General features: G+C 31.0%; 1 protein-coding gene across 1 annotated transcript in view; it reads right to left on the bottom strand.

Annotated features, from left to right (window-relative positions):
- LOC106462580 (14-3-3 protein epsilon-like) overlaps window positions 1-7,804 on the bottom strand; it is a 34,078-nt gene extending 26,274 nt beyond the window's left edge. Inside the window, exon 1 of the mRNA XM_013922519.2 lies at window positions 7,516-7,804. Within this exon, the coding sequence (XP_013777973.1) occupies window positions 7,516-7,579 (64 nt within the window). The 5' untranslated portion in view covers window positions 7,580-7,804. The remainder of the gene's footprint in view (window positions 1-7,515) is intronic.
- Window positions 7,805-13,480: the final 5,676 nt, after the last annotated feature.

The following is a 13,480-nucleotide window of genomic DNA, read 5'->3' on the forward strand; positions in this document are numbered from 1 at the left end:
TGAGGTTTTTTATTTTTCATTTGTTTTAACTGTTTATTATTATAAAAGTAACTAAAATCATAAAAATAGAAAGTTGTTAGGTAAGATAATGAAAGAAAAATATTAAAAACCTTTGTGGTGTATACATGCCAGAAGCTTCTGCATTACGCTGTTTGATAGGGTCATGTCAATGCACATGCACCATGTAATTTTTAACTTCTGTTGGGGTATTTTTAGTGAGACACAGTTCAAAGGTCAATATAACAAAAATTAATAAATATAAATCAATTTATACTGTTAAGAGATTTAAGCTGTTTAGAATAAACATTTGTGGTTTCCTATTACAGTTTGCAGTTATTCTAATTTTTATGATGGTTATGAGGTCAGTCCAATCGATCAACACCATATAGTTAATATTGATAAAATAACAGATTAAATATAAAATTTTACTTAAAAACATCTAATGATTATCTAGAAGGATATAGAGATTATGCCTAATGAAACTTGACAAATTTCAGATAAAGGAAAGTATTTTTAATCTTAAAATCAAAATGACTTTGTACGTCGGATAGTCAACATTCTGAAAGAAAAAATTCACGAGCAAATCTTTAATAAAAAAATCTTAAAACATAAATCAAAAACCAGATATTTTGTGTACAAAATCCTTGTAATGTTTACTAATAATCTGCAAAATCTTGTAAAGATTTGTGAACATATTCAAAAATTATAGTACAATTACTGTTACAGATACTTTCCTGGTTAATAGTTAGGTGGAATCCACCCAGCCCATAATGAAAGGGTTAATAACAGGTACATTTCTCATTTGCTTTTTTTGTTGTTTAGCACAAATCTACATAACGAGCTATCAGTGCCCTGCCCACTGTGAGTATCGAAAGCTCACTTTTAGTGTCATAAGCCCTCAAACTTACCATTGAGCTACAGGAGAGGAGGCACTTCATATGTCTAATACTTATTAGACCAATATTTTCTATTATGCATACATTATTTTTAGTATGGTATGGTCCTAGGATTAGATGTGATAAACATTAACGCACTGCTCTTACTAGACCATACAAGCACTACATCATTATTAATTAATTTCTCAATCTCAAGAGCATAGTGTGGTCTGAATGCCCATAGTTTCAAAACCAAAACTATTAATCTACTTCTGTCAAGCTACACATGCACATCTTTACCTCTCATTTTTATTCTTCCCTGTCCCTAGCATGTTTGTAGCATGTTTGACAAAAAGTAAATTTTCCTAATATATTGCTCAGATTAATGCATTAATTATAATTTATTAGATAAACAGGATATTATTAGATACTGTCAATGAAACATTCTAATTTCAATTTTTTTAATTAGGCTTTCTTTTTTTAAACCTTATCTTCAAAAAATACTGATATTTTACAATATCATCCATATTTTGCTCAATACAGGTTTTCCTTAACTGTCACTAGTGTTATTCTACCTGTCTCTTGGAAATATCACCTGTCAATGACCCCTGCCCAAGCTGCACTATGCATAATGATGCCCTGTGCTATAAGCAAACCTTAGTGATGTATATTTTGTTCTACAATGAATTAAAACAAAATTACTAATAATTATTATTTTACAGAATACGTAAATACAGATATGAAATAAAAATAAATTTGCCTAAACTTTTCCAAAATAAACTGTTCATTTTCTTTTTGACATCTTTCCTATACAAATATGTCAGTGACAAAATATACTAAGGGTATTATGTGTTCTTTCTATGACTATTGACCCGGAAACTGTTTTTTAATGGAATAAAATTTGTAAGATGAAAATAATTTATTTATTAGAAATAGCCTATCTCTAAAGAGTAATTTGTTAAGGGGTTTTAATTTTAGCTTGTAGCAAAACAATACCTTTAACATTTGTCCAGAGCTCTTACACTCCATTAAAGCAAGAAACCAGCTGTTGTGTACATAACCAATTAAGGCTGCCTTTATAGTGCATGAAAATTATCGGTAAACAAAATAATCAATGTAGAAAAACAATGTTTATACATAGAATATGCAAATTGACATGTTAAATATTACAGAATTAGCCTGTATGCAATTTTTTGGTACTAATGGTAATTTACATTTTTGCTGTTCATGTCCTAAGAAGCATCACTGAATAATATGATATTCACTGACTTCCTGGTTTTTGTTTATAAATTTAATTTCCTGATATTTCTCTAGACTATACTATCAATGTTTTTTGTTTTATGAAGATATAAGCAATAAACTGAAGACCACATTCAATGCTCCTCCAACCACAACCACCTTTCAAAAAATGTCAGTAATTCTCTCTGAAATTTGCTATTGGATTATTTTAACCATCACAAAGAGAATGTCTAAATTTTCTGAATGCAGATGAGCCTGAAACTATTTGAATAAACAGTTTAGAACATTTTGCCATTACTGTCTTTGTTTGCCAGCTTGGAACTCTGCTTGATCAGGTATATGAATTATTTAACTAATTTCTTGCTTAGTTAGAAAACCAGGTAAATTATATTAGGCTTAGGACATTCTATTTTATATTAGTGACAAAACTTCATATTCTAAATTGCATATTAGAATTTTTTTAAAGACCATACTATCATTACTAAGATTTAGGCCTTCAGTTTTATGTAGACTTCTATTGTATGAGTACAAAAACCTTAGAAACACAAGATTTCAGATGTAAGTATTGAATTTCTTTTTTGTTGTACATTTTTTTATTATCATAAAAAATTAAAACATAAAAATTATTAGTCATTTATAATGTTGAAAAGAAACTTAAGTGAACAAACTATTCATTTAGCACATACTCAGTGCAAGCAAGACTGTGTGATTTGACGAACATGCACTGGTAACTTGATCTTTTGTTTAAATAAAGCAATCCATGTAATAAACAGCTATCTGAATAGTGTGAGAGAGTCTAGATGCAACTGTAAAGAAAATTAAATTAAATGAGAAATTTAGCTATAAAAATATGTGTGGTTGTTTGTTACAATCTGCAATCATCCTAGAAAGAAAAAAAGACTAAAAGCTTGCTATATTTTGTAAAGATACACTTACTGTAGAAAGGTTACAACATGCGCACTATAACCTACCAATGTTCAGGAAGTTAAGGACCCAATCTCTATTTAAATATCTTGCTAACTTTTAGTATACATAGAAAAACTCCTTGCTATTAATTTTACCATTATCAACCAGCTATTTCTCATAAGCCCTTTTACATTTTTTAATTCATTTTTTTAAACAAAATCTCTAGCTTTTAAACTGAATCTTATTTATTGTACTTATTCTTGACTTTCTCATTTATGCTTTAGTAAGCCAATTGGTTTTATCTTCCCTGTTATTCTTTTACCTCTATTTGAAGTAAAAAACATTTTGAAAATTTTTCTAAATCTCCAAAACTTCATATCTTAATTCATTATCCCAGTTTATTAATGATAAATCATCTCATGACACCAAAATTGGCTTCCTAAAAATTAGGACTAAACTTTCTTTCACCTCAAAATGTATAAACACAAATCTAGTTATGCAATGATCACTTTCCCAAATGTTTCACTATTTCAGCACTTGCAAATATGTCTTCATTAGTAATTAACAATAACTAAAGTTGCATCTCCTATGGTTGTCTTTTAACCATTTGGTATGAAAATTCTTCCTGAATAACTTCAAGGAACCTCTATCCATCACTACTTGATTCCATACAATTGTAATAAGTGTGTGTCATAAAACTAGTCTCCTACATTTAAAACATCAAAAGAGTTAGATATTAATTTAAGTTGCTAATCGATTAATAGTTGTGCTCATTAATCAATTATTCTCACATGAGACTTGAACAGTTGAAATAATCACAAATAGTAACAATTGGAAACATTAATTTTGATTAGTTGATTATTTTCATGAACTTAATCTATTTAATCATAACTTTGATTATTTATGTAATATTAATCAGCTAATCATAATTTTGATTAATCAGTTATTTTGCAGGGGATTAAACAATATAATTGAGTTAATTTACAGTTCTAAAATTCTGTATTCTTATTAGTAACAGCCCTGATTTCATCATACAATTTCACATAGACATCACCTGTCTGATTAAGAGCCCTATAAAAATTGCCAATTAAAAACTTTTAACCATTTAAACCTCTGACTTTAACCCAAATAAATTCAACCGCTTGACTATCATTCTTATGCCTTCACTCACAATAGATCAGTCCCTTATATAAAGTATTCCACACACCCTCTTTTAAAGTCAATCACTATTAAATAAGTTATAACATGGAATTTCAATATTCTGTAACTCTAACAAAGCATCAGTAATTTCCATCATATCATAGTCTTCCATTTAACTTAAGCCCTGAACTCATCCATTTTGTTCCACATACTTCTAACATTAGAATAATAGCAACTAAGCAGATCTTTAAACCTATGATCTAAATCTTTATCCAGTCTCCTCATTGCCATAGCTTTCTCATCAACTTGTTTATTTCAAATTTCCTGAGTTTCCATACCACTATATGTTTTATTTTGATCTGTTTTTCATAAATTTCTTTAGTGCTTCCCAAAACATCCAGCTGCTTAGCCTGCTTAAATGGAGCCCATCTGTAACATATTTTACCTTTACCTTGAAAACTGTCCCACTGGTCCAACCAGCCCATCTGTTGCTCTAAGCATATTCTTGATAATTTTTTATTTAAGCCTTGGATTCTGCTAAGTAATTCATTCCCACATCTAACCAAGAAAACACTCCCAAAAGAGTCACATGTCTATTTCTATACCTAAATACCTTTTACTTTTAAAGCAGCTCTTCTGATTTGTATCTTCCAACATAATTCACTCCTACATGAACTATAAAAAAAAGAATGTGTTTGTTAAGAGTAGCCCCGGAAATTATAAGCCAGTTGATTTTATTTCTGTAGAGGGAAATTTCTAGCATCTGATAAAAGCTTTTCAATTCATTTAATGACATATGATATCATACATGAAAGCTTACATGAATTCACCAAAAGGAAATCTTGTCTTACTAATCTGTTATCTTTTTTGAAGATATTACTTCTTATCTAGACATTGGGAAGGGTGTATTTGGTGTGTACTCAGATTTTCAAAAAAAACTGTTGATAAGGTGCCACACAAGATACTGATAAGAAAATAACATAAAGGGGTTGAACAAAGACTAGTTAACTGCACTGTAGGGTGGTTGGATGGGAGAGAGCAAAATGTTATTAATGGAGTCCAGCCAGACTGAAACCTTGCTCGGGCCTTTGCATTTATATTATTATTTACATTAATGATATTGGCAGGGGCATCAAACTCTTGGGTATTTTAAGTCTTACTGAGGATTCTTAGGTATTACAGAATGATTAGGATCAACTGGTAAATTGGATAAATATCTGGCAAATAATCTTTAATTATATTAAGTGCAAGGTAATTCATTTGGGTCATCATAATATGGATCACATGTTTAATATAAATGAGAATTCACTCAGTATTGTGGCTGAAGAAAAGGATATTGACAAAGCAGTATAAAAGTCACTCAAGCCATCAGGGTTTTGCTCTATTGCTAGTAATAAAGTTAATAAAAATTTTAGGGTGTATTTAGACATGCTGCTTACAAGCCAAAAGAGGTATTTATCTCTTTATACAAATCACTAGTTACACCTCACTTGGAACAATGTGTATAGTTGTGGCCTCGGTATCTAAGGAAAGATACTGACTGCATGGAAATGGTTCAGAGGATGGCTACTAAATGATTCTGGGAATGGAAGTTATTTTATGAAGAAAGATTGAAATATTTTATTTTCTCTTGAAAAGAAGGGTAAGAGGTGATTTTACTTAATATCACAAAATTATCATGAAGGTTCATAGGATAAAGGCCTCTAATTTCTTTATGATATATTCTGAAAACAACAGGATGGGAGGAAGCAAGTTTAAGCTCTAATGAAGACAAGTTTAATTTTTCTAACAATGATTTGCTTATGGAATGAGTTGTTGTTGCCAGCAGTGGAGGTTGACTCTTTACAGGTTTATGTGTAGAAATGATGATTTTCTGAAAAATAAAGATTACATTTAAATTTTTATTTTTCTCAGAGGTGGGTGTGCAGGGTGCCTTAAGGTCCAAATGGTCTCTTGCCATATATTATGTTCCACTTTTACACAATGAGTGTAACAGTACAATCACTAACATTACAGTACGAAAAGATCCTAATCTGTGTTCCTAACTGATTCAAACCCATTTTAAGGTATTACGTTAGCCTAGAATTTCTGATGTCTTTTCTTAGATCATTTAAGAAAAAGGAAACACAGAAGCAATTTTCCAATATTTAGGGATTTCTCCAGCGGCTATTAAATGAAAATGGTTAAAGTCCACACTATTTGTTTGTAGTTACTTAGTCTAACATCATTTTATGTTTACTGTGTGCCAATTCTGCTGACTGTGGAGAGAATTTGTGTGGAATACTCTCTTAAGTTAGTGATGAATGTACATAACATTACTAAACAACCCAAGTTTCTTAAACCCTAGAGGAGAATAGGCATTTTACCACTTCTTAATATATTAAAAATCACATAATGTTATATTTATTACAAGTTTTGCATTATATTCCATCCAAATGTCTTATATATAATAAATATATTATTACATACATCTATTACTATTGATGAATGTACGTAACATTATTAAACAACCCAAGTTTCTTAAACCCTAAAGGAGAATAGTCATTTCACCACATCTTAATATATTAAAATATCACACTCAGTTACATTTATTACAAGTTTTGCATTATATTCCATTCAAATGTCTTATATATAATAAATCTATTACAATATAGACAATCTGATGACACTGTTATGGTATATATTTTCAAACAGTTAATTGTGAAATGAAAAATTTTAAAATGTTTCATTTGACAATGAGATTATATGAATATAACGATATATTTGTTAGACTACTAGTACTAGTTACTCAGTTTCTTAAAAAAAAACAGGAAATTCCTTTTAGTCTAGAGGTAGAATTTTCCAAAGCTTTTTCTAACAATAAAAAATATTTAAACAAGTTCGATCCCAAAATTTTTTCAGGTAACTTCTTCCCCTTCATTATTTAGTAATATTTTAAAATCTGTATGCTACAACACAAATTATAGATAACATACTTTCTCTATAACACTACATGTTCTATTTCTTCCATAAATTTTTTATTTTCCAGTATTATCCTTGTTTTTTCTAAATTTAGCTTAGACGGCAAAAACTGGAAAAATGCCTTAACAAATGTCTAAGTTAAATTTAATAAATTACCCACAAAAACTATCAACTTGTGTTTTCCTAACACCAGATAAGTACTAGTGTAACTTGTTTGTAAAGATGTCCGATCCTTATTCTAAATCTAATATTATTATTAAGAATCAGAACATCTATTTTCATTTTTTTGTTTTAACTAAAACTGCATCGTTAAGCCTAATTTTAGTTTTACTCTAGAAAGGACAGGTCGGAAATAGTCACATTTAATTTTTGGGTAACTCCTTGTCTTACTCACCGTCATAACGCTCCGCTTGTTCGGCTAATTTGGCTTCATACACGTTATCTTCTCTCTCCGTCATTTTTAAATAATCCAAACGAGTTATTTGTCACTTAAGGTTAATAATTAAACAGAATGAACAATATCTTAACAGTTTAATATTGTAACAGTCCAATTAGTACAAATCTCCTCAACAAAAGGCAGGTACACTTGCGCAAAACACCTCCTTAGACCTAACTATACAGAAACCAACAACGTTCCTTAATGGTCAATCACCATGCCACTACCAGTGTGCATGTACTGATCAGTGTATTCATGCGCTTATACGAAACTTAATCAAAAAATTCATGTAAATATCCGTTATATATATATATATATATAAATTTGTATATTTACATTGAAAAATTGCATGGAAAAAAAGTAAGTTATATCAGTTTTGTTAAACTGTTAAAAAATACGAGTTATATTAAAATAGTAACGGTCAATCTGGTACTGCTGAGTGCTGACTAGCTGCTTTCCCTGTAGTCAGTAGCTCAAAATTATGGCCGCAGCGGATAGCCTTAATAGCTTTTCCGTAAATACAAATTTAATGATAAGAAGAAATGACCACTACATGTGGCAGATTTCGTGAATTTGATAACTATGAATTCAAATATTCACGAAAAACAGTTCCAACCTTTCATCTAGTAGTTACCAAAAGATTAGGCTTAAAAGGCATTTGATGTGTTTGTTCATAAGTGGAGATGATGAGAAGAATCGAAAATGTCCTGAAAAAATATAAAAACGTTGGTTTATTTAATTTTTTCTCTTGGGAATGTATCTGCAGGGACAACTTTGAAGAACCAAATGGCCCCTTGTTGTCCATATGTTATGTTATATAATTGCAACGAACGCCATTGTAGGAGCTGTAACCATAATATTTTCAAAATGATAAAAGCTTACTTTTTGCACTTCTAAAACTTGTGACATAATATCACTTTTAATGTAACTATATCTGCGTTTCCTTTTTTAATTTCAAAATCGTAAGTTTATGGACATCCAGAATTTGGCAAGTCCACATTTGAAACTTTTTTATAATTCTTGGCTTTTAATTAAAATTATTTCGAGTTTTATTGAATGGTAGGAGACTTAAAGGTAAATCTTGTACATTTTACAAACAGAAAATTAAACACACTAAAACATTTCTTTGTCTGAAAGCAGGACTTCCTTCATTTATATATAAAAAATGTTTTTGGGATCATTTGTGAGATTTTTAAAAGAACCAAACGCTATTAGCGTGTGAGAAATATTTGAAGTGTTTGAAAAATTATAGATTAGGCTGAACCTTTTGTAGAATTATACATCACCGAATTTTCTCTCCTTAGGATTGGAAATGAATACACCACCATTAAGCATCATCGCATTTCGTAAGAGACCCAAGCTCGTTAGATATTTGTAAATCTCATTGTGTTTGTCTATTGTGTTGACTTCTATTAAACAGGGACAGTTATTAACTGAATGTACATAGGGTCGGTCAAATGGACTGCCCACGTAATGGAAAAGGAACATTGGCTATAATTCCGAATTTACTAAGTGTATATACATGAAATATGGCAAGCTTTTAGTAAAATATACAACTCTGTGGTACACACAAAGCCAGATGTGTTACAAACGTATTTGTACTCTAGATATGCCTGTGAACTGACGACGTCAATCTGGCGAGTAGGAGTGCAAAATGATGTTCATGTAAAGTATAGAAATCTTTTGTCTATCGTACAGTTTGTACATTCCATTTGCATGATCTCCAATATGCGTATCTACAGATTTTTTTGATATTCCTTTACAGTATCTTGGGTATTTATTCACTTCTATCACCACTGTCTTCAGCAATGTAGGGTAAAATGAATCGTTGGTAACTCTGACATCAAATACATCATACCAATGTAATAGTTAGGGCTCTACCTGACCAGTGGAATTTGTCTGATACTAGAGAGCGTGTTACAAGGAGCGCGTTGCTAGGAGAAGGGTGACATAATATGATTACGTCATCAACTCCAGAGGGTGCATTGCTAGAGGAGGAGTGGCATCATTTGATTACATCATCAATACTATTTATTAATTTATTTTTGAGCCATAAAAGTTATCTGGCACCAGAAGGTGCGTTGCTAGGAGAGGGTAATATCATATGATTACGTCATCAACATTATAGGTTTCACCTTTATATGTTCATATTTGAGCGAGACAGATATTTCACTGATTGTTTTTATGTATTTTTTAGCATAATAGCAAAAAGTTCTTGACAAAATATTTTGTCTTTGTCATACTATTTCATTAGATTTATAGATTTCGCTTTTATAATTAATATACTGTATCAATTTGATTTCTCAAGCTCATGAAGTCAAAGGATGTTTTCAAAGTCCGATTCTAAAAAACACATTCGTGTTGTTGTTTTCTAATGAGACCTGATAGTGTAACGCTACATAGGATTACGGAGAACTCTCAACTTTGACATATTGTAAGAAACACATCTGTGTTTTTGATTGTAATTTAGCTAAATTTTAATTTTAAGATCACTGTCACCGAATTCTGGTAGCGGCTTTCTGTGATAGTATGTTCAAAACAACTGTGCATATGTGAGTCTGAACGAAGTTCGAAAAATAGTTATAACTGCCTTAATTTCTACGTGACAGTTATTTTAGCCATAGTAGTAGTGGGACTCCAGTGCTCTTTGGTCTTGTCTCAATCTAATGCTGACTAAGTTCACTTACGAAAAATATATGAGCCAGTATGCAAAAATAGTATATCAATATTATGTTGTCTTTGTATCTGTCATTCAGCTTAGTTTTTGGTTATTATTACTAGTTTTTATACATAGAATTCTTAGATTTCAATAATTTCTACTAATGTTATAATTTTTAGTGTACTTTGGCTGCAAAGAAAAGTACAGCTCACAATCAGATGGAGGAACAACAACAAGGTTCATCATTCCTATTCAGAAGAAATGATCCACCAGAACAATCTCATGCATATCCACTGAGAAATGACTGTTATATCGCGATAGCTACATGCAATGAAGAATTGAAGATATACATCTATCAGTACAGAGACTACGGGAATGATAAATTATACCCCATGAAAGAAGGTTTAACATTTTCCCAAAATGAATGGCAAGAAGTTAAACAATGGAAATGGACCCATTCAGTGACTAAGGCTATTCAGTTTAAATATGTTCAGGAGTGTTGTGTGTGATGAGTCAAATAATATTTCTATTCAATTTACTATTCATTCTAAAGTTAATGCCATTTTGACAATTCTTCTTACCTTAAATAAATCAGAATGGTGCAGATTTTGTAAACATATTTGTTTTGTAGATTCATATTTAAATCAATTAACTCAAGATAATTCAAAGTTAATCTCTGATAACGAAAATCTTAAAATCTGTTATTTGAAGTTTATGTTGAACATATTTATCCTACCATACAAAAGCTTACAAAGGAGAACTGCGAGGCATGTGATCCCAGTCAAGTTCATTATATATGTGTCATGTTAGATCATGAAGAAGGTATCTTGATGTATTTGAGGACTTCCCTGGAACAAGTTGATAAATATATTATATAAGCTATATTTCAAGAAAGAGCTAGTAAGTTAAACTTGCATGCATTTACTGATTTGAGGCTCTGAGGTATAATTGAGAAATATGATTTTATTCAAGAATTACTAGACAGATAAACTCTGTAAATCTCCTACATTTGATGAGTTCAAATTGTGTTAGAAAACTTGATTTCTAATTTCTGTTAATATCAATTTTATGATATCTTGGTATTCTAAATAAAATAAAACTTGCGAATATTTTTTGTTTTATTTTAAATAAATTCACAACAATGACCTAAGGAACATTCACATGAAATCTTTTTGAACTAAATTATGAACAAACATATTAATAATCTTATCAGAGTTAAATTTCTTTAACATTTTTCGTTTCGATACATTTCTACAATAGTAATAGATATTGTTTGTTTGTTTGTAATTAAGCACAAAGCTACACAATGGGCTATCTGTGCTCTGCCCACCACGGGTATCAAAACCCGGATTCTAGCGTTGTAAGTCCGCAGACATACCGCTGTGTCACTGGGGGGGCCTAATAAATATAATATATATATATATATATATATATATATTGTTGTCCACATACAGACAAATACTTTTTTTATTTAAGTACACGTTCGACAGTTATTTGTGATAAATTTTCTTATGTTGATATTATGAGTAGGCAGTATTAATGGATCAAAATATTATCTTTTTTCATTTTGATCAAAGTAAATACAGACCCAATGGCCACCAGGTTTAGGACTCAGATCCAGACTGATGATGTACAGTTTTTTTTTGTTTTGTTTTTTTCTGTAGGGTCAAGTAGTTAACTCTGGCAAACACGCCTCCAAGCTTCTTTTACATACAGAAATCTTGTGAGAGTATTGAATATATTTTTATAGAGTTCATAGCTTCTTACATATCAGTTATGACGTTTCTAGACTGATCAACTTTTAAAATTGACTGGAATTCCTCATAGGCGAGAACATTCGCCGTGTTGAGTAAGACACTAACAAACTGTATCTCATTTTCCCTGCTTCATTAAGTTAAAGTGTGAATCTGCAACAGATAGGTCGGGTGTAAGGTAAAATACAAAGAGTGTATATTTTCCCGAGTGTTCATCATACGCATATCAATTCCTTGATCTTGAAACTGTTTTCCCATTCTGCTAAATAATGTGTCATATCTTCGTGCATACAAGTCAATATCAAAATCTGATTGTAAAGGTTGAGTAGGAATCTGTTTTCCATCCACATTGATTACCAGGAAATTTAAACCGTAATGTTTCAAATTGATGGATTTTTCTTCCAAATCCATTAAACGCGTCATTATCAACACATCTTATAACAAGATGTGTAGGTACTCGACCTAAAAATGCATTACTGATAGATGCTTGCAAGTTTCCTTGAAGAATTTAAAATGATTTGCACTCTATATATTTGAAAGTATATTTAGCAGTTGCTTTCTGAAAGACGTTAGCATGTGACAAAACAACTTTACGAACTGATTTTGACTTTCCTAATGTAGATAGAAATGTGTTGTAGAACAGCCTTGAAACCTGCTTCTTTGCTTGTTATAATGCATCATTACTTCGTATGAAACGAAGTTTGAAACTTACACCATTTGGAAAGAACTTGTTTTCCTAAAAGATGTCCAAATGCAGATGGCAAATCATGTAGACAGTTTGACTACCACTTGTATCCACGTGTCAGTCTTTGTTTCCCTTGTTATCTCCATCAATAAGGTCAAGATCATCAAAACTATCTGCCATGTCCTTTAGCCACATAAACAATGTCAAATAATTCCTCTTAGCTTCTCCACTATAACTCAGCATAGTTTCTACATACACCCAATAAGTGTAAAGATTGTAAGAGGATGAAATGAGTTTGTGATTTAGGTGTACATCACCCTGAGAAAATAGAGAATGAAGGAATAGATTGTGAGGCATTGACTTATCTTTTTTGTTTATGGTGGTTCCATTCAGTTTGACAATCTTTGCCTTTAAATGAAGATATGATTGTGCTGGATCTAGGTATACATCTCCTGAACCCAAAAGAGAAAATTCAATGGGTTTTTTGTCAGTCACTGATGATAGAGGATAATATTTTATCCACTGATCGGCCTCAATCGTATTTTGTATTGAAGGGAAAGAAAATACGTTTTGCTCAGACTTTGTACATAGACAGAACTTTTCATGGGGTAGGAGGGACATGATTACTTGTCAAAAATATCTTGGGTCTAATAGCTCTAAACAGGAGATCTTTTTGTGTCTTCTTTTTATTAGGTAGAGCAATTTGTTGGATATCTCGAGCCAAGTTCTGAGCTCCTTGTATTTCATGTCATTTTCCAGTATCAGTAAGATATTTTCCTTGTATGACATATGATGCTAAATTTATGCGTGACTGAACAGGTTATT

Source organism: Limulus polyphemus, unplaced genomic scaffold (assembly GCF_000517525.1).
Source record: "Limulus polyphemus unplaced genomic scaffold, Limulus_polyphemus-2.1.2 Scaffold1201, whole genome shotgun sequence".
Classification (NCBI taxonomy): domain Eukaryota; kingdom Metazoa; phylum Arthropoda; class Merostomata; order Xiphosura; family Limulidae; genus Limulus; species Limulus polyphemus.